At 36.6% G+C, this 20,309-nt stretch overlaps 2 protein-coding genes across 2 annotated transcripts; one reads left to right on the top strand and one right to left on the bottom strand.

The window, feature by feature from the left end:
* Window positions 1–7,316: 7,316 nt before the first annotated feature.
* Window positions 7,317–12,778, bottom strand: ppp1cab (protein phosphatase 1, catalytic subunit, alpha isozyme b). Its single transcript, XM_043253687.1, has 7 exons — window positions 12,477–12,778; window positions 10,587–10,718; window positions 10,250–10,480; window positions 9,917–10,021; window positions 9,375–9,598; window positions 8,709–8,843; window positions 7,317–8,423 (listed from the first exon to the last, which is right to left on the bottom strand). The coding sequence occupies exons 1-7, from the start codon at window positions 12,529–12,531 to the stop codon at window positions 8,310–8,312; spliced, it is 996 nt and encodes a 331-aa protein (XP_043109622.1). The 5' UTR covers window positions 12,532–12,778; the 3' UTR covers window positions 7,317–8,309.
* A 380-nt stretch (window positions 12,779–13,158) lies between these two features.
* On the top strand, window positions 13,159–19,938 carry pelo (pelota mRNA surveillance and ribosome rescue factor). The gene is made up of 13 exons (XM_043253686.1): window positions 13,159–13,354; window positions 14,090–14,182; window positions 14,298–14,448; window positions 14,613–14,703; window positions 15,082–15,245; window positions 15,479–15,539; window positions 15,621–15,782; window positions 16,778–16,824; window positions 16,911–16,984; window positions 17,256–17,327; window positions 17,424–17,498; window positions 17,597–17,628; window positions 17,713–19,938. Exons 1-13 carry the CDS (start codon window positions 13,314–13,316, stop codon window positions 17,805–17,807), a joined length of 1,158 nt encoding a protein of 385 aa, XP_043109621.1. The 5' UTR covers window positions 13,159–13,313; the 3' UTR covers window positions 17,808–19,938.
* Window positions 19,939–20,309: the final 371 nt, after the last annotated feature.

Below are 20,309 nucleotides of genomic sequence, written 5' to 3'. Positions count from 1 at the left end.
GTGAAGGACAATCATGCCATGCAAGCATAAAAATCAAGAACTTGAATACAAATGCCATAACCTGCAAGTTATCTGATGTATTCAAAGTCTTCCTTTTTTTTTGATGAGAAAACAAGGCAATGCTATACCAAGCATAGTTTAACAGATTACTTTCACCCAACCAGACACTCGGGTTCCTCTCACATGCATAAACATGACACTTGTAATATGGCCTTTAGTGGGAGGCATGCGTGAACAACTGCACCAACTTGCGCACAAGAAATAAATAAAAGTATCAAAAAATCTGGAATGCAACAGTCTCCTATGACCACAGTGTTTTCTAAATCATAATAGAAACCTGTATTCGTTAAATAAACAGAAAACTGCATCCTTGTGGACTATTGACTTTCTTATCCAGCTATCCAACAGAACACAATACTGCATCCCACAATGCAATGCACTCAACTTTCAGTGTGACAAATAGCACTATTTAGTTCTGAAATAAAATGTGAGTAAAAATGGTAAACAATCTTATGCATTTTTGAGATGATACCTCACATTTACTGAAGTAAAATAGCACCGTTAAGTGGTACAAATATTTGAAATGGTGGTGTATTTTATTCTGAATATAGCTTAAACAGAACAAGTAAAAGTGAAAGTATAGATTCTACATTGTGCTGCATAGTTATTATATCGGGTGATTTTTGGTTCAACACCAATAGCAAATGTATTTTACTATTCCAGGGGTTTCCTTGATCCACAGTTTTCACAATGGCACTAATTATATTCTTCTTTGGACATGCCAGATACAAGTTACGATGTAAAACTGATCACGTTTGGAAGAGTTTTAAAGAACTAAAGAATGATAAATATGAAAGCAACTCTGTGTCCTGACAGGACGTGTATATGTACCGTAGCTCAGCTGTTCTAAGTCAGCAGAAAAAGGGAACACCAGCTTAAGCAACTCTAAATGTGTCTGTGACAAGTTGTAGAAGGTGGAACAAAAAAAGATCATGGTGTCCTCACTCAATATGAATTCAATGAATTATTTAGAAACCTGTGCAGAATAAGTCCAGGTCATGTTAAATGAGGTAGAAAGAGAGAAAGACCGAGAGGTTCTGTTTTGTAATTAGGAAAATAACAAGATCGTCTCAGCTACTCAGAAACGAAGTGACCATGTTTGAATTTTGAAATAAATTTGTATAATAATTTCTACCTTTTTGAGCTAAGTAGATTATATTACATTAAATCTTAACTCACGGTCAAGTGGAAAATACTTAAATGCATAAAGAATAAAGTGTACTCTTTTCGTGGAGTGTGAAAGAGTAAAGTAAGATTGATGGATTGGTTACAGCTAATCCCCTGCGCTGTGAATGCTGGGCAAGGAAAAGGATAGTCTGTCCTGTGAGATATTGAGTTAAATGTCATTGGGTTCTACACACCCGCCTGCTTTGCTATAATCATCGAGAGCATGTTGGTCTTACATCATAGAAAGCATAGACACATATAAGACTCAAAGGGCTTTTCACACTGTGCTTAACCCCGGGTTAGGGGCTTTTAAAATTAGTTTTAACCCTGGGTAAGACAATGTTTCACGCATGTCAGTTTGAAAGGGTCTTATAGCTGCTTTTAACCCAAGGCTATGACCCTAAATTTGTGGGGTTAATCCCACATTATAGCGGCAAAGCTGCACAATGTGAAACGATGTAGTATTGGAATGTAACAAGCTCTACAAAAAACAAAAATGTAAAAGTCATGTAAAGATGTTTCTAGATATCACTAGAGGAATAGGTGACCTTATCTTAAAAATGTAATACTAGCTCATTGGTTTAAAATAGCCAGCATTTTTGCAAAATTCCAAATACGCTCACTGCAGATTCCAGCTGAAAGTGGCAGTAAAACACCAACGACTTTTATTCCATTTTACAAAAGTTTTGATTACATTGATAGATTGTCATTTAATAAATACATAGTTCTTTGCGCAATGTTATATTATAGCTTCAAATGAACAACTTTTGATGGTTGAGTAACATCACCATCTTCTCTGACATAGTAAACTTGCATGGTTATTCGAGTGGTATAGCATTGCACATGAGATGTGGATTGCTTGAGTACGAGTCTAGTGAAACATGAGTCACGATAAAAGAGTTTGAAGACTTGTACAGGCAAAAATAGCACGGTTGCTTAAGCAAATGTGATTTGATCTCATGTCTGCATTTGTTTTGATTTAATGTGTATTATTTTCAAATGCAGTGAACCATTAATTTTGTAGCACCAATCACTAGACATGTAATGTAGAAAACTACCACAATATGTATTACCGACAAAAATCACATTCATCGTGGATGGACATATCTGCACAGGACATTTCAGTTTTATTTTGGTTTGTTCTAAGCAGAAATGCCTTAATTAATCATGAAAAGTGACTATTTACTCATGTTGCATCACTCTTTTCGCAAGAGTGCAGAACTCTTGAGGCGATATTCAACTGAAGTGATTGACATCTTCAGTGATTATAGAGTTACAAAATGCTCTTATAGTGCTTTACTGTCAGGAAGAAGTCTGACATAGAGCCTGTCTCATTGTGGGCTTGGCAGAAATGTGAGTGGGTGGCCATGAACACACACTGTATTTTAAAATGAAAAATGGGACACCATATGGCAGTGGTTCCCAACTCTGGCCTTCAAGGTCTACTTTCCTGCAGAGTTTAGCTTTAACCATATCACCTGCCTGTAACCTCTGCTGTTTTCAAATGCTATACCATTTGGGAGATTCCCACCTTTGCTGGTTGTTACTGTGACATGTCATACATTCAAGTGGAAACCATAACATGGAATTAAACAAAGATTTATCATGTGAACAATAAACACAAATAACTACATCCGAATTAGAAATGATGAAAACAAACAAACAAACAAAAAACTTTTATTAATACAATAAATTTGCTAATGAATTGCTGCATTATATTTCTCAGCCGCTGGGATTAATATTACTGGTTTTGAAGGAAATCTCATGTCTTTTAAGAGAAGTTGCACAGATGCTATTTTCACACAGACAATGTCTTTCTCTCTATTTTGCTATGATTCTTTCTAGTTTTTTAGGTATTAGCAGTGACATTAATTAGATTTTTATAGCCACACTTTGTCGGTAATTCTCACCAAACCAAGTCCAATTGGTACACTGCTTCATAAGTAATAAGTAATAGTCATGTGTTCAGAATTGATTCTGCAGGAAGGTGGCTTTGCAAGAGCAGAGTTAAAGACAGCCAGTATAAGATTTGAAAAAAATTGCAGGTAGGTGCTTTTCAAAATGCCAAAAAAATACATATATGTGACCCTGGACCATAAAATCATATAGGTCATTTTTTAGTCTTATACATCATCAAAGTAGTGATATATTTACAATAATAAATGCACACAATGTCTTTATGGAACATGATCTTTACTTAAAAATCCTAATGATTTTTTGCATAGAAGAAAAATCACAACACAATATATTGTTGAGTATTGCTACAAATATACCTGTGCTGCTTTTGACTTGTTTTGTGGTCCAAGTTTCCATATATGCACATTATAAGGATAGATTCAAGGATTCACAGAAAGAGAATTAAAGGGAAAGAAATCTGGATGAAGTGGTTGTGCAGGACCAAATGTTATAATAGCGCCACCTAGTGTATTTACGCATGAGTAAAGGGGATTTTGGGACCATCCTATTGTTTGGGGCTCCTGCATATATGTTCTCTGCATGCCCAAAAAGAAGGCATAATACAACTAATACTAATGCCACTAATAATAGCCTAATAATAACAAATACAGTAGAGCAATTTGGACTTTTCTATATATTTTTAAAATGGAAAAACACAGTTTTACAGAAACACGGTTTTCGAAGGAAAGATTGTTGTCAAACAGCACACCTAGGTTCCAAACTGATGATGAAGATTTAACAAAGCAGACATCAAGTGTTAGACTGTGTTCTAGATTATTATATGTGGGGCTTCTTAGGTCCAATAATTATCACCTCAGTTTTTTCAGAATTTAGCATTAAGAAGTCCAGTTTTTTATATTAAGATTATTTTAAGATTTAATCTTTCAACTTGACCATTAGATTTAGGATGATGGAAGGGATGAATGGCTCCCTCTAGCCAATGAATCCACGCCTCCAATACTGGCTTTATTGAAGTTCCTTATTGCCAACATCATAATTCTTCTTCTTCATAAATCTTCTGCTGGATCTATCCGCTGCTTTTGACACTGTGAATCATCAGATCCTGCTGTCTACCCTCTCATCACTGGGCATCTCTGGGATCCCACTTTGTTTGTTCGAATCCTATCTCACTGGTAGGTTTTTTAGGGTGGCCTGGGGAGGAGATGTATCCACAGCACATCAACTGGTCACTGGGGTGCCTCAGGGATCGGTTCTTGGTCCTCTCCTCTTCTCCATTTACACTACATCACTAGGCCCCATCATACAGGCTCACGGCTTCTCCTACCACTGCTACGCCGATGACACACAGCTCTGCCTCTCTTTTCATCCAGACGATCCAACGGTAGCTACTCGGATCTCGGGTTGCCTGGCGGACATCTCGACATGGATGCAAGAGTACCATCTACAGCTCAACCTGACAAAGACTGAGCTGCTTGTATTCCCTGCCACTCCAACTACACAGCATGACTTCACCATCCAGCTAGGTTCTTCGTCAATTACCCCATCAACCTCAGTCAGAAATCTTGGTGTAATCCTCGATGACCAATTAACCTTCAAAGATCACATTGCAAAGACTGCTCGATCCTGCAGGTTTGCACTACACAACATCAATGCTCTTCTACTGCAATGCTCTTCTGGCTGGACTTCCATCGAACACAATAAAACCTCTACAAATGATTCAGAATGCAGCAGCACGGCTGGTATTCAATGAGCCCAAGAGAACCCATGTTACACCTCTCTTTATCTCCTTACATTGGCTACCGATTGCAGCTCGCATCAAGTTCAAGGCACTGATGCTTGCATATAGAACAACCACAGACTCGGCACCGGTCTACTTCCACTCACTATTACAAATCTACACACCCTCTAGAAGTCTGAGATCTGCTAGCGAGCGACGCCTAGTGGTACCATCTCAAAGAGGCTCGAAATCACTCTCCAGAACTTTCTGCGTTCTCTGTTCCTGGCTGGTGGAACGATCTTCCCGTACATATCCGGAATGCTGGATCTCTGTCAATCTTTAAGAAACTGCTGAAAACTCACATCTTTCAGCAATACCTAACCTCATCATAAAAAAAAAATAAAAATAAAAAATACTCTCACTGTCTCTGCCTCTTCTCATCCCCCTTGTTTATTCCTTCCCTTCTGGCATGTACTAATTTGAACACTCCCTGTGACTGGGTGTTATAAGCACTTACTCTGTCTGTTTGTCTCTCAAAAAAATGAATCGCTGTTGTACTCTCAATTGTAAGTCGCTTTGGATAAAAGCGTCTGCAAAATGACTAAATGTAAATGTAAATGTAATTCTTTTCTGCAGCTGTTGTTTGCGGGAGGAGGTACATGGATGTAGCTTACCAGGACTGAAATTTCTTTGTGAGGTTAGGGGGGCTGCAATTGGACTGTAGCCTTGAATTAAACATCTGTAAAAGTTTGCAAACCCCAGGAATTGTTGGAGTTCCTTCACCTTTTTTGGGAGAGGCCATTCTGTGACTGCCTGAACCTTAGATTCGTCCAATTTGACTCCCTGATGGCTGACAATGTACCCTAGGAAAGTAGTCTTGTGGATGTGGAACTCACACTTTTCTAGCTTGGCATAAAGTTGATGCTGTTGCAAGAGTGTCAAAGCTGTCTTGACATCCTTGATATGTTGGTCTAAGCTGGGAGAATAGATCAGTATATTGTCTGTGTAGGCAATGACACATTTGTTCATCAGGTCACAAAATGTTTCATTGATAAACGATTGGAAGACTGCTGGTGAATTGGCTACACCATATGGCATAAGATATTCATAGTGCCCCCTGGTTTTGATAAAGGTGGTCTTCCATTCATCAAGAATCCGGTGGCTGGTGAGGTGGAAGGCCATATATAAACAGATGCAAGGGCTGGACGTGAAAGAGTATATACTTTGCTTTTAGGTGGAATCATGTTGGGTTGTAAGTTTCTTGCACAGTCTTAGGGTTGATGGGGAGATAGTTGTGTGGCTTTGGACTTTGCTAAACAGTGAATTCAACACAGACCGTGGGGAGTGCAATTTGGGTCTTGGTTTGATGACTCTCGTTGCTGGTTGATAGGCAATATGTTGACCATCGAGCGAGTTCACCCTGGTTCCAGGAAATTATGGGGTAATGAATTGCAAGCCAGGGATAAACACTACAAACAGAAAGTAATCAATGAAGAAACTTCCCTTTATTTGTTACAGAGCCGATGTAAGTGTGCACACCAATACTAGTTGTAATTTAGTTTTGATGAATTGCACATATTTATATATATCTGCAACTTGTAATTATCTACAAGATATCAACAATTTCATTTTGATTTGCCATAGACATTGAATATGTGTTAAATGCTATTTTGACTACTTTTCTTCCACTGGAAAATATTTGGCAATTTCAATATCTCAATTTATATCAGATCACTATCAAGCACTTCATGGCCACAGACCGGTCAAGAATGCATGCTTGGGGAAGATATCAGGACACGGTCATTAAAGGTCTAAAACCCAACAACTGGACCAGTACCAGAGAAAAATTGGAGTGCCTTTGACTTCATAGAAAAAAAGCAAGCAAAGCATATGATAGACGTAAGAGTATGGAGATGCTGTGGGAAGATGTCTGCAACATGATCCAGTCTGACCGGTTTGGCAGTGGGTCACTAATTGTTTAAGGAGGAATATACTTGGAAGATTATGCAAACCCCCACATGCTAATCAAAAATACTCTTACTGTTTTTAAGCCTGAGACATACACCACAATTTTCAGCTGTCCCAGATGAAAGACTGGCATGGTGCAACAATTGTGGAAATTTCTGATTCACCACAATTGTTTCATGATGCCACAATCTTTCGTCTGGGACAGTACATCGACCGTACTAAAGTGTTTTTTTTTTATTTATTAAATTCATGCATTCTGTCAGCCTGTAATTCCATTTTTTTACACTTTGATTTTAAGGTTAATTTTGGTTTCCATTGAACAATGTCATATATTATTAATGAATTAAACAACAAATTTAAGTAAAGTTCTTCCTCAGTAATTTGTTCAACATCTAAATGCATGATTTAAATGTCTAGTTATCTTTTTTGAGCAGAGATTTACATCTTACATCAATTATTTTTGATCGATAATAAAAACAAGAAAAAGTTGCACCAGATTCTCACTTTATTGGCTAAATTCATGACTACTTTAAAAAAGAAAGAAGTCCTTTTAACAGAAAAAAGGTGAGCTTTGCAGTTTACAAAGTGGCACACAGCCACAATCACTCAAAAAAAAAAAAAAAGAAAAAAGAAAAAGGAACAGTGCATTTCTGTGCAAACTGAAACAGCGATGGCACCCACTTTGCAGACATTCACACTTGGTATTCTTTGCACACCACACATGATTTTAATCTTAAAAAAACAAAACAAAAACTAGTGAAATATAAAACCAAAATTTCCACAGGCCAGGCTAAATACTACCTGAGTGTGCAGTTTGAAAAAGCAAAGGATGCGCCAAAATAGGTATATGACAAAATGTGCAGGATGCTGTCAATAACTACTGTAAACAGACACGCACTTGGACGAAGTTTCACATTGAAGAGACTGGCAGTGATTTGCACATGTTGAAGAGCACAATCACCTCCTTTCAGATTGCTTTAGAGCTAAAGGGGAATGGAAAAGTCTGTCCCCACAGCGGGGATCAAAAGCTGGACCCTGAGGCTTGGTCTGAAGAGAAGGGCATCACATAGGTCCAATACATGGCCTAAAAAAAAGGATCATTATATTATGGCTGAAGACGAAGATATTAGAAAGGAAATCAACCAGAACATCTAAAAACGCAGTAAAAAGGTGCGCAATTATAGGTAGGAGAGAGAGAGCGAGAGAGACAGAGAGAGAGAGAGATCCCTCACATACAAACTCAAAACAAAACCCATTTTCTACAAATACACACTTTGTTTCACATACAAAAACCAACACACTCCACAAGGGCATTTCAGTCAAGCACACCATGACCGCTTAGATTCCCAGCAGTCTAATCTTGATGGAGACAGCTAAAAAAAAAGCCCTGCACTGATTTGGTGTTTGGAGTTGAAGAGGAGAAGGAGAAGGAGAGGTAGAATGATGGAAAGGATGTATAGGTGCGTTGCAGTAGTTGATGTTATTTCTTTGCTTTGCCACCCTTGGCTGCATTTCGTGGAGGAGTTACAGGTCTACCAGACCCAAATCCTCCCGCACCATATGATAGCATCTTCTTCTCCGCTGGTTTCAGAATCTAATGGAAACAGAGAGCCATTAAAAACATTCATCTGGTACAGTGTATAATGAGACTGTTTTACGAAATCTAACGAGCATTTAATATTTTGTTACCAAAGTACATTGAGATATTCAAATCAAATGCATTTTCTTTATACACTAAACTCACATTTACAGTGCAAAATGGCAGTCAGTATGTAGTTACATTTCACTGAATTTCTGTAGGAAATTTTCCAAACTGTACATTTTGCCCAAAGGTGAGCAACTGGCAACCCTAGTAGCTACTAAAGGAGCACATACAAACCTGAAATGAGCACATCAGGGTCTCATCAACACTCATCATAGCACCTGCGTTGTCAAACTCTCCGCAGTAGTTGGGAGCTGAGAAAAGTGTGACTAACTGCCTCTTAGCGAAGAACTCATAGCCATCCTCCACCACCTGTTCAGAGAGCAGAAGATTATGTCACAAATGATGCACAAAACGGCCATGTTGTTATCCCTAGTGAGGTGCGCTTTCAAAAAGCTGCTTTGTGAAGCCTAGAAACCTTTGAACCAGCAAATTAAAATCTTTCTTTAATGCCACTTTCTTCAGCATCTGAGGTGGCAACTGGCTTGTAAAATGTATTTTTAATGCAGTTTTGTGTTTTTACTGCATTTGCAGTAATCTTCCATTGTGTTGTGCTTGGAAACAGTGAAACATTTTGTAAAGCAATTGGTTCAACTAATTCAAAGACAAGACAAGAATACTTTCTTCTTTGATGAAAAGAAATTAAACTGGAAATATCATGGTTATTTTATAACATTGAATTTTTTGTGTCACAATCACAGCTAAAATGAACCTTAACCGAAATCGTAAAAAACAAACAAACCCAAAACATAAGTGCTCTTCAATCCAGTTTGGGTGCTTTTGGCAACACTGATACATATATGCAATGCAATTGCACTACATTTCATAAACTACATTAATTACCTGGTGGGCCCGACATATGAGGTCCATGTCATGTTTGTGGAGGAACTTGGCCACAACATCAGACCCAAAGGTGAAAGAGACACCACGGTCGTTCTCTCCCCAGCCCATGACATCTTTATCTGGGTCAGCCCAGAGCAGATCACACAGCAGACCTTGGTCAGGGACATCTGTGGGCCTCATCACACGGCGAATCTGTTCCATAGATTGCAGGTCTGGAGAAAGACCTGGGTAAAAGGATCAATCCACTGGAGTTTAGAATGAATCTTTTGAAATGATCCACACTTTTAAGCACATCAACAATCTCATGTCCACTATTTCACAAACCTGTCCATGGGATGAATGTACATTCTACAGAAAAAATAAAAATATTATATTTTTGTTCTGTTAACTCTCAGCTTTACCCACATTTCAGACCTGCTCTCTATGAATTCTAGAATAAAATGTAAATTCTAAACAAATATGAACATTTAACAAATATAATCATTAACAGAATGCTATGTTTCTCCAAAATTACTTATGTCAGACAAGCATTTGATGATTACCTCCATGACAACAAAAAATCTTCTCATCCACAATAGCAGCTACTGGTAAGCAATTGAAACAGTCTGTGAATGTCTTCCAAAGCTTGATGTTATATCGCCTTTTACCTGCCAAAAAAAAAAAAAAAACATGAACATGATATTCAGGCAAAATAAGAAGTACGTACACATCTCCATATTCCACACACTCAACCCATGGCAAACCTACTGGAAAAATATAAGTGGTTTAACTTAAGCCAGAGTTATAGACTTAATATATAGTTATACACAATGAGATTATCAGACCATGACCTAAGCTTTTGGTCATACCATCCACCCCCATACAAGTATACTCACATTCATCATAAAATCCATATATCCTGTTGATGGAGGCACATTCATGGTTTCCTCTGAGAAGAAAGAAGTTCTCTGGATATTTGACCTTGTAGGCAAGCAGCAGGCAGATGGTCTCCAGTGACTGCTTGCCTCTGTCTACATAGTCTCCCAGAAACAGGTAGTTACTCTCTGGAGGATATCCTCCATACTCAAAAAGCCTGAGCAGGTCATAGTACTGACCATGAACATCACCTGCAGAATGAAGTGGAGTTAATTTATTTGTATTATTTATTTTTTTATTTCAAACAGGTCTGTCGATGTTAGCAAAAACATAGCATAATGGTTATCAGAGCTTTACCACAAATCTTGAGTGGGGCCTCCAGTTCCAGAAGTATCGGCTGACTAAGGAAAATTTCTCGAGATTTCAGACACAGTCCACGAATCTCTTGTTCAGTTAACTGAACATTTTTACCAGGTCTGGAGCCCTTCACTAAAAATTTAAAGAGAGAAAAAGCATTCATAAGCTTTATAAATACACACGTCCGTGTATGTATCTGTATGTGTATCTGCTGTTGCATGGCAAAAACCAGAAAACAGACCATGAAACAGAAGCTCTCTCATTCATTTATAAGACTGATGTAGTAATAAAACATTAAACAAATGTGGTGTAACACTAGATCTATACATACGTAATGCAATATTTTGGATGAACTAAACGGGCATGGTGCTTTTTGATGCTACTAAATTTAAATACATATTTTGCAGGGCTTAATCCAAAAACACTAATATGAATATCATTGTATTAATGACAAAAAGCATTAGACTAACTCTCCACATTCAGCCCACTTATCCTAAAAACCCTATATAAAAAGGCAATCAAATAGCATGATATTAGTTTGATGCATCTGTTATGAGTTTAAATCATTAGTTTGCAGATAGCTACACATCTGTCACTTTACAATACTTAGATATACACATATAGATTGGGTTGTGCTTGTAGATCTAATTAAAGTCATCATGAAATCCTTCTTTACATTTTATAAGAAGCCATTTCACTCATATATATTTACACACATTACATCGGTGCATCTCAGGACACTGTTTCTGTGGCAACCGAAGCTTCTAACCGCAGCAACATAACACCTTTACCAAAAATCATTGCATGAATTTCAACCGTTTCTTTCAAAAGTGTTAAAATAGAGAGATATTTAGCAAGTTAAAAATCTAGTCCTGTCTGTGATCTAGTATCTACAAAGGCTTGTACTACTAGAATACAGCTTTATGGCATAGCTTGATAATTTGTAGAATTTGCCTGTTATTACTGATTAAATTTGACATTTTTAGTTTCACCACAAAAACTACATAATCCATTTGGATGTTTTAATATAAATTTGCATTAAATCCTGAATTAACTATGCCATGTCATCATCTTAGGCTTGCACAGTCTGGTTATAATTTTTTTTCTCTCCTTCTCAGTACTGTGTGTACAGAACCTTCTTTCCCTTGTATATTAAGCTCTTTGCTTACCTGTGTGTTACCCTCCACCTGATTGTTCAATCTGTAATAACTCCTAAAATATTTCATATACTTTTATAAGCCTTGTGTTATATTTATTTATTTCATATGCCTTGGGCAGCAGCGGGCCTGCATTTATTACTCCTTTCTCAATGTTTACCTCCTCCAACCAGTGAAGAGCCAGATAGCAATAACTGACTACATGTGGTCTTTCATTGTGTTATATTTTGTGTTTGATACATTTATTAACAATATATAAAGCGGAAAGATTTTTTATTTCCCTTGATTTTAAGTAAAAGGCATCTGGAAACGTTGGACATTGAGGAACGCGAGCGTTGATTGTATTTTCTATTATTAAGAGCTGTGGATGTACTAACGTTATCTCAGTCGAATACGAGCATTAAAAAAAGGGTAATATTCAGGGGGTGAAAATTTGGCACGACACCGGTGACATCTTCCTAGTGGCGTTTTGTTTCTGAACGAGACCATTTATGCACTGCGCATGCGCTGAAGTTTTGTTAGGATTATATTTAATAAACGAATGCGAATGAAAATTTGAATAGGATTAATAGTGTTACGTATTTATACCTAATACTACGTAGCTACATATACCTTCGATTGTAGATGAAATGTACGCGAATGAACATACATTAAATAAGTTTTCAGACCCATAATCATTATTTTGCAAGATAAAACGGCACAGTTTGTATTACAGAATAAGAACGCTTGTTACCTTCCAAAAGGCGCTGGATGATCGAATCGATGTTTAACTTGTCCGAATCAGCCATTTTGTCGCTCGCTGGAGATTAGCCGGCTAACAGAGACAGGAACAAGACGACCCAGGAAACCGCCCGATACAATTACACGACAATAACTTAAAAACAAACCTCTATTTAAAAAAAATCACACCACTGATAGTATTCCTGAGTTCATATTATGATGTTATTGCCGCGAATGGTCCCTTCAGCAGATCGCTGTCTGAGGTAAACTAGCACCACGACCGCTGGCGGTTGTAGGAAACGCCGAAGGGGCGGGATAGTCACTAAAGTGCGTATTTGATTGGATATTCTAGGTTTATGACGACCGCTTCAAAAGCACATCCGAAAAGCCAATAGGATATTCTGTGTGTCAATCTTTTCTATATTTAATTGTTAACAAGCAAATTAAAACAACATTCATCAGTGTGTAATCTCTGATTTGCCGTATAAAACGCTGTTAACCCTTGTTTTTGTAGCGATGTAAAACACTTCTCAGGTTAGATGGTTTTACTTTATTAACACCAGTTGCTAATTATTCATAAAATGTACTGCTAAAGACTAAATTCGAAATATGCTTGAAATACAATGCATTCGTTCGTTTTTCCAACCCACGGAAGTAACCAAAGATAGAAATGACGTAATGACGCAATCTATCGGCTAATGACGCGATCAGAAAGCGACAGTTCGAATCGTCTGATTCATTCTAAAGTGGCAGAATGTGCCACTGCTGATGCGGAAACGTCATCAAAATTAAATTGAATAGTACACAATTAAATATGCATTTTGTTTTTGAATAGCTAAGCCCTTTGACCATGAAGTTGGTTCATAAAGACATCGAGAAGGATAATGCCGGGTGAGTGCTTTCTGTACACCACTTTGGACATCATGGGCGCATTTTGAGTGCTGTGAAAGTATCATATTGCAGTGGTGGTACGGCAACAACTGTGTCCTTTGGTATGAATTAAATATCGTTAGTGTAATGCTTATTTGTTTGTCGAACTAACTTGAAAAGCGCCTATAAGACTTAATATGCTGTCATTGTTAACCCAGTGCTTTGTTGGCAAACTTGGCTTGTGTTTCACAAACAAAATATTGCCACAGCCCAAAAATGCGTTTGCCTTTCCTGTAGCGCCGTCTATTGATCATTCGTGGCTATCTGTTGCGTTAAGTTATTTTATTTTAGAAAATAAAATCAAGTTGTACTTTTAATTCATTCCAGACACGCACACAGTGATGCTATTTTTCTACCACACAAAGTAAATGTGTTCAGTTTTGATTTCATGTAGGCTTAGTCTGGCTTTTGCCTAAACTGACATCCATGTTGTTGGATTAAGGTCAGATTTAATATAAAAATAGGAACGTAGTAATCTTTAAAATAGATATGACGTTGAATAAAATGTCATTTTAATTAAGTACATTTCAGAATTTTAGTATTATTCCATTCAGTCAGATTTAATCAGTACTTTGAAAATAGCTGAGTGAGTGCAGTCCCAAGAGTGAACTGACTTCCCTTGCATTTACAGTTAATGAGCAAAGTAGGCAACACAAAAGTGATTACTTATATATTTTTGTTTCTGATTTTTTTTAGTCAGGTGACACTAATACCTGATGAAGCAGAGGATATGTGGCACACCTACAACCTACTGCAGGTGGGCGACAGCCTTAGAGCCTCAACCATCAGGTCTGTCTTTTTTTTTTTTCCCGCCGTACTCATCACCATCCTGTTCAGTTTTGTTTTATCACACTTATTGTCAGAGGTTTTTGACTCAATGAAAACAATCTGATGTGACAAACAGGAAAGTGCAGACAGAGTCCTCTACAGGCAGTGTGGGCAGCTCACGTGTGCGCACCACACTGACTTTATGCGTGGAGACGATAGACTTCGATTCCCAGGCATGTCAGCTCAGAGTCAAAGGGACAAATATCCAGGAGAACCAGTATGTGAAGGTCAGAGTGCATTTAGAAATGTGTGTTTTAAAATATTGACCTTAAATTTTGTTGATATTTCAAAAGTTTGTTGCACTTGCGACATGTAAATTTATGTCAAATGTATTATATAAATGGTGTGTTGACATTAGTGGCAGCTTTACACCTTTTTGTGTCATATGTAGATGGGTGCCTATCATACCATTGAACTGGAGCTCAACAGGAAGTTCACTCTTGCCAAAAAAGTCTGGGACAGCGTGGTGTTGGACAGAATTGGTAATGTGTTGGTGTGTTTTTAGTGTATTCTGACTAAAATTTGTTTTTCTGACTAATAACAATACTATGTAACAAATTGATTAAAAATGGTCCTGGGAAGCAAGTAGGTACTTTTTTTTATTATGAGTATGTTAGCATTTGCATAAGGACGCTATGTGCAGAAATGTGATGTGTGCCTTCACGTTATTTCGTGACAGAGTAACAGAGCTGAATTTTGTAGTTGTACTTCACAAGTATGTTAATGTCTTCTTGCCGGTGGCAGTCACCATTCACTTTCACTGCATGGGAGAGAGCAGTCATAAGCATGCTAAAACGTTAATGAATCAGATCCAGCGCATCGCTGGTTTATTTGAACCCTGATTCTTCCTTCACCTATAGAGCAGGCATGTGACCCCGCTCAGAAAGCAGATGTGGCTGCTGTTGTGATGCAGGAAGGTCTGGCCAATCTAGTTCTCGTGACTCCAGCCATGACCTTGCTAAGGGCAAAGGTTGAGGTCACCATCCCCCGTAAGAGAAAAGGCAGTTGCACTCAACATGACAAGGTGAGCCAATAAAACCTTGTGACGGTAAATCTGACAATGCATTTAGGAGTTTATCATTATATTGAGCAAATGCCAATGATTGTAAGCAATAGATGCTTTTTTTAAAAAAAAAAACTGTAATCCATTAGAAATACAGTAGATATATAGTACATGCAAATATTTTTTTCTGCCTATGCTTGGCAGTTGCTTATTTCTACAAAATATTCATACAGTGACATTTTATTCTCTTTCAGGCATTAGAGAGATTTTATGAGGCTGTCATGCAGGGCATTCTTAGGCACTTCAATTTTGATGGTAACGGATTTATTCACATAATAAGGATGGACAATGGACAAATAAATGCTGATATTTTTGTTGCGCTTATGTGTTTTTCAGTGGTGAAATGTATACTGGTGGCCAGTCCTGGATTTGTGAAAGATCAGTTTATCTCGTACCTGTTTAAAGAGGCTGTGAGGCAAGACTGTAAAATACTACTGGAGAACAGGCCCAAATTCATGGTGGTGCACTCCTCATCTGGACACAAGTATTCACTCAAAGGTCAATATTCTGTTCATCTTTCAAAAGTGGAGATGCGCAGAACTTTCATAATAGACTAGTAGGCGTGCCAGATTTGACTGGAATAGGGGAAAACATGAATAAAATGTACAGTTCTTCAAGGAATAGGATAGCGGTGCATATATAAGTCACGTAATGAAAGGTTTGTGACTCATAAAACTATAAAATAAATAAACATTACAAATAATCAGCTTTTCAAAGTCAGCACCATAATTGGATGAGTAGTAGAATGTCTCTCTTGCAAGACGATTGAGATCTAGTGAATAATGCACAATCTGATCTAATCACTTTTATCTTTCAGTTTATCAAATAAAAACTACATAAACAGTCTTTTGCTATGTAGGCTCCTGGGCAATGAATATTTTCCTCACAGCAACATTATGCATTTAACCATTGGTATATCTGGCAAAATTTTGGTATATTTTAATATGATAAACAGATATTATGCAAAGTAAAATGATTATTAATTGTTAGGCAAAATAGTCATATGTAAGACGCTCCAAATAAAGTGGTGCATTTTGACTGCAACTATTTTTTTCAAAGTGCTTTTCTGTTTGACAGACACCAAGATAACAAATAACACTACATCATTCATGTCACAAAACTGTGGGTTATGCATTGAAAAACAAAAAATTGGAGATACTGGTCAAAAACAAAAACAAATTTGTGTTTGATATCTAGTGTTTTCTCAAACTTAATAAAAATTACTGTAAAGTAATAAAACTGTAGGAACTGCATATTGGCAGAAAAAGTTCAGATTTTTATACTATTTATTCTTACATATATCATTGTGTGTCTTTTATATAGATACAATTTTGTGCAAATGATTAACCTTAGAAACGTATGAAAATATTAAATAATTTAATAATCTTGCTTAATATGCAATTGAAAGGGATGTCATTAATCAGTTATCTGCATTTTTTTTCTTTATTGTCATTTTAAAGTGACAATATAAATGTGAAATTTTCATTCTACAGAAGTGCTGTGTGATCCAGCAGTCACGGCCCGGTTGTCTGACACCAAGGTGACTTAATATGATTTTGTACATTTGCACGTACAGCTTGTAGCATTGTAGCACTGCAGTGTGCTAATTTTTTTTTTCTGTTTTAGGCAGCTGGAGAGGTTAAGGCTTTGGAAGACTTTTACAAGATGCTTCAACAGGAGCCTGATCGAGCTTTCTATGGGTGATCAAAATCACTACTGTTTAAATAAGTCATTCCTGTCAGTATCAATGAGAAGGATTTCAGTATCTGTAACACTTTATAGTCCACTTAAGACATTCTACTAACTGTAAGCAACTTTGTCAAGTACCAGCCAGAGAATTAGAAGACTGTCTTAACACCTTATTTTAATGGTCTACTAATTTTTGTCAAATTATTCTATTAATACTTCAGTGAGAGTTAGTTGATATTAACACTTTCTTGATAATTTATAAAAATCTCTTGCTCCGTACAGACTGGCTCATGTGGAAAGAGCGAGTGAAGCTTTAGCCGTTGACATCCTGCTCATCAGTGACAAACTATTTAGGTACATTTAAAAAGTAATTAAATCCACAAGTAATGTTTTTTTTCTGTTTTACTGGTGCACTTAATATGCATTTTATTTTTTTAATCTATGTTACAGACATCAAGACATAGCCACTCGTAGCCGATATGTTCGGCTTGTGGACAACGTGAAGGAAAATGGAGGAAATGTCAGGTATTCAAATAATTGTGTATGGCATGTTCTGATTTTTATGTGTAATGATAAATATTTTAACACATTTTTTTTTTCTTCTGTTAAATAATATTTTTTAGAATATTCTCAAGCCTTCACGTATCTGGAGAACGTAGGTTCCTGTTTAATAGTCTTTGTTTCAGAATATTATTTTAGATTGGCATGTGACTGACATGGTGTGATTATTTCTCTGTAGAGCTGAATCAGTTGAGTGGAGTGGCGGCCATCTTGAGGTTCCCCATTGCTGACATGTCTGAAGCTGAGGACGACAGCAGCACTGATGAAGACTAACGTTAAGCAGTCATGCAAAAGGATTTGGTATGAAAGACCAGAAATTCTTCAGTTAGGACTACATGGAATGAGACTCTATGGCCTTTAATAAAGGATTTGAAATCAGTTGAAACATCATAAAACACTGGGATAATTATGATTTATTATCTTCAGAGCTCTGAAGAATGGCAAAAAGTATTGAAAGTCATTACTTTATTAATCCCGTATGCAAAGTGGGTTTTCTGCGTTCATTGAAACAACATTTATTTGTAAATAATTGCAAATTAATTTAGAGTTTTAAGGCATTACAGAGCTGTGGATGATTTGCATGGATTTGGACACAGGTACTTAAACTGCAACGCATCCTTGCAATGCACCCTTTTCAGAGAAGAGCATTTGCAAATGAAAAACAAACCAAATTAAGGAAGAAAATGTGCAGGTTTCTATAACAAACACTCCCCCCAACGAGCCAGGTTTGAAAACTGTGAAAGTTCAAATGTTTTTCTAAAACACCCATTTGTTCCAATTTTTGAAATTCATTGTCAGAGTAGATTGGAGCGTATTTAGAAATTGCTATGCATATTTAACCAATCATCAGCGTCACAGTTTGTTACACAAAAAATAGTTACAGGTGCAAAACATAAACACTTATGCTATGAAATCTATTTACAATATCACACACATTTTAGTCTCCAGTAGCAATACAAATATAAGTTACCTAGCCATGCAGGAGCAGCTTCCAGACAATATGTATCTTAGATTTAAAGTAGCTGTTTTGTTGACAGTGAACCATGTTTTATAGTGTATTCCGGTCATTTAGAAAAGATTGTTTTTTAAAAAAAAAAATTTTAATGCACGTAAATGGCACCACAAAGCCCAGCGTTTTCAAGTTGGGGGGCATGTTGGTAAAAAATACAATAGATGCAGAATCTATATTAACTAGTTATTTCATTTACGAAAAAAATAGCAAAGGTGCATGTACAAAATATGATTGTACTGTGCAATTACAATAGAATATATAATATTCAGTTTACAGCAATTTATAATTTAACAAAACCATAAAGCAAAAATACACCCGACGTGCATTCCGCAGTCAGCATTTTGTAGAAGTAGATTTAAAAAAAAAAAAAAATCTTGTGTAAATATTTTTTTGTTTTAAGTAGATAAGGTTTATTGCTATATTAAACTGACCGAAGTGGAGTGTTTTCACTTGACATCGGAATTGCAACTTTGCCAGTTCCTTAATATCAACTTCCCAGGAGGACACACACATCATTACACATCACTGTCACGGCAGTAGCTCTGATCACAAATGTTGAAATGACATCTCCCTCAAAAGAATATATTTGTATAATCTATACACGTAGTTGCTTTTTCACTACAGGAGCATGCTATAACAGTACAGACAGAGGACACAGAACATACTTTCTAGTGGCCATGTGTCAACAGTGGTTTAGGAGTATACTTTTTAAAAGGCTGTGCATTTGGCTGTACTTTAACATTTGTATTTAACTATACTTAAACTAGGCTTAAAGTGAATACTACATTAAGTCATTTCTAATAACATCCATAAATTAACACTAAACCTCAAATTAAATCTGAATTCAGTCATGTTTACTAAACATAAAATATTTGTGTACCTCTCACTCAGATTAAAATCTTGGTCTGACAGACGTCTCTTCTTTTTAGGAATGTGTAAGTAGTCATTTGTGCTTCTTTAAAAATGACTGCGTATGTTGATATGTTATGATTATAGCTCATTTTTCATTTTATGCACATGCCAGGACGGTAAATTTGAATGTCAGCCTCCTGTAAAACTGTCACCACTGTGAATCGAAGATGTGTCTGGGTAGCCAAATGGTTAAAGGAGCACTTACTCCAATCTCTAGATATAGCTCGGGGACAACTTTTTGTTTTAATAATTTTACAAAATTTTATTTTCGTTTTTTTTTCAATGTGTTGTCAGATTTGACAGTGTTGAAAATGTTAAATATCAATGCATACTCTTAAATGGAAACTGATTTCTCCAATTGTGCTTTGATAGTATAACAACAAGTCCAGCTTGTTTAATTCAAGTAATATTTTATGCTCATATACAATTCATATTTGACATATGTAGCACCATGTAAATAAAGCACATTTGTTAACAGTAGTGCCATCCAGAATACAATCATCTGGATTTGATTTCCGAAGGATAAAGTGCATTATTTCACATTTCATTGAATAATTTCACATCTTTTAATTTCACATCATATCTTTTTTAGAAGAGCTCTCAGAAGGCTTTACTTTTTGGTGGATCTCTACCATGGTATTCTTTGTTTCTCATCACTGAAATTGTATTTAGGTCTGTCCTAATGTAGCAGACAGCAGGAAAAATAGTGCTGAGTGCAACTAACCATATGTTTGTGCATGCATAAGATAAATTAGATAAGATAAAAATATTAGATTATCGTCCTTTAAAAACTAACAAACTTTTTCTCTGTCTTTTGTTGTTGACATCCAAAGTTGTATGCAATTAACATC

Source organism: Puntigrus tetrazona, chromosome 12 (genome assembly GCF_018831695.1).
Source record: "Puntigrus tetrazona isolate hp1 chromosome 12, ASM1883169v1, whole genome shotgun sequence".
Taxonomy (NCBI): domain Eukaryota; kingdom Metazoa; phylum Chordata; class Actinopteri; order Cypriniformes; family Cyprinidae; genus Puntigrus; species Puntigrus tetrazona.
This window is presented reverse-complemented; position numbering and strand designations above follow the sequence as displayed.

What these genes read in the sequence shown, in the direction of transcription:
- ppp1cab (XM_043253687.1), bottom strand. Translation starts at nt 12,531, where the DNA reads ATGGCTGATTCGGACAAGTTAAACATCGATTCGATCATCCAGCGCCTT. An exon ending in ATATGGATTTTATGATGAAT is followed by an intron (nt 10,022 to 10,249) that starts GTGAGTATACTT and finishes TTTTTTTGGCAG; the next exon opens with GTAAAAGGCGATATAACATC. An exon ending in GATTTTTTGTTGTCATGGAG is followed by an intron (nt 9,599 to 9,916) that starts GTAATCATCAAA and finishes CCTTTTACCCAG; the next exon opens with GTCTTTCTCCAGACCTGCAA.
- pelo (XM_043253686.1), top strand. Translation starts at nt 13,314, where the DNA reads ATGAAGTTGGTTCATAAAGACATCGAGAAGGATAATGCCGG. An exon ending in AGGAGAACCAGTATGTGAAG is followed by an intron (nt 14,449 to 14,612) that starts GTCAGAGTGCAT and finishes TGTCATATGTAG; the next exon opens with ATGGGTGCCTATCATACCAT. An exon ending in GAAAATGGAGGAAATGTCAG is followed by an intron (nt 17,499 to 17,596) that starts GTATTCAAATAA and finishes AATATTTTTTAG; the next exon opens with AATATTCTCAAGCCTTCACG.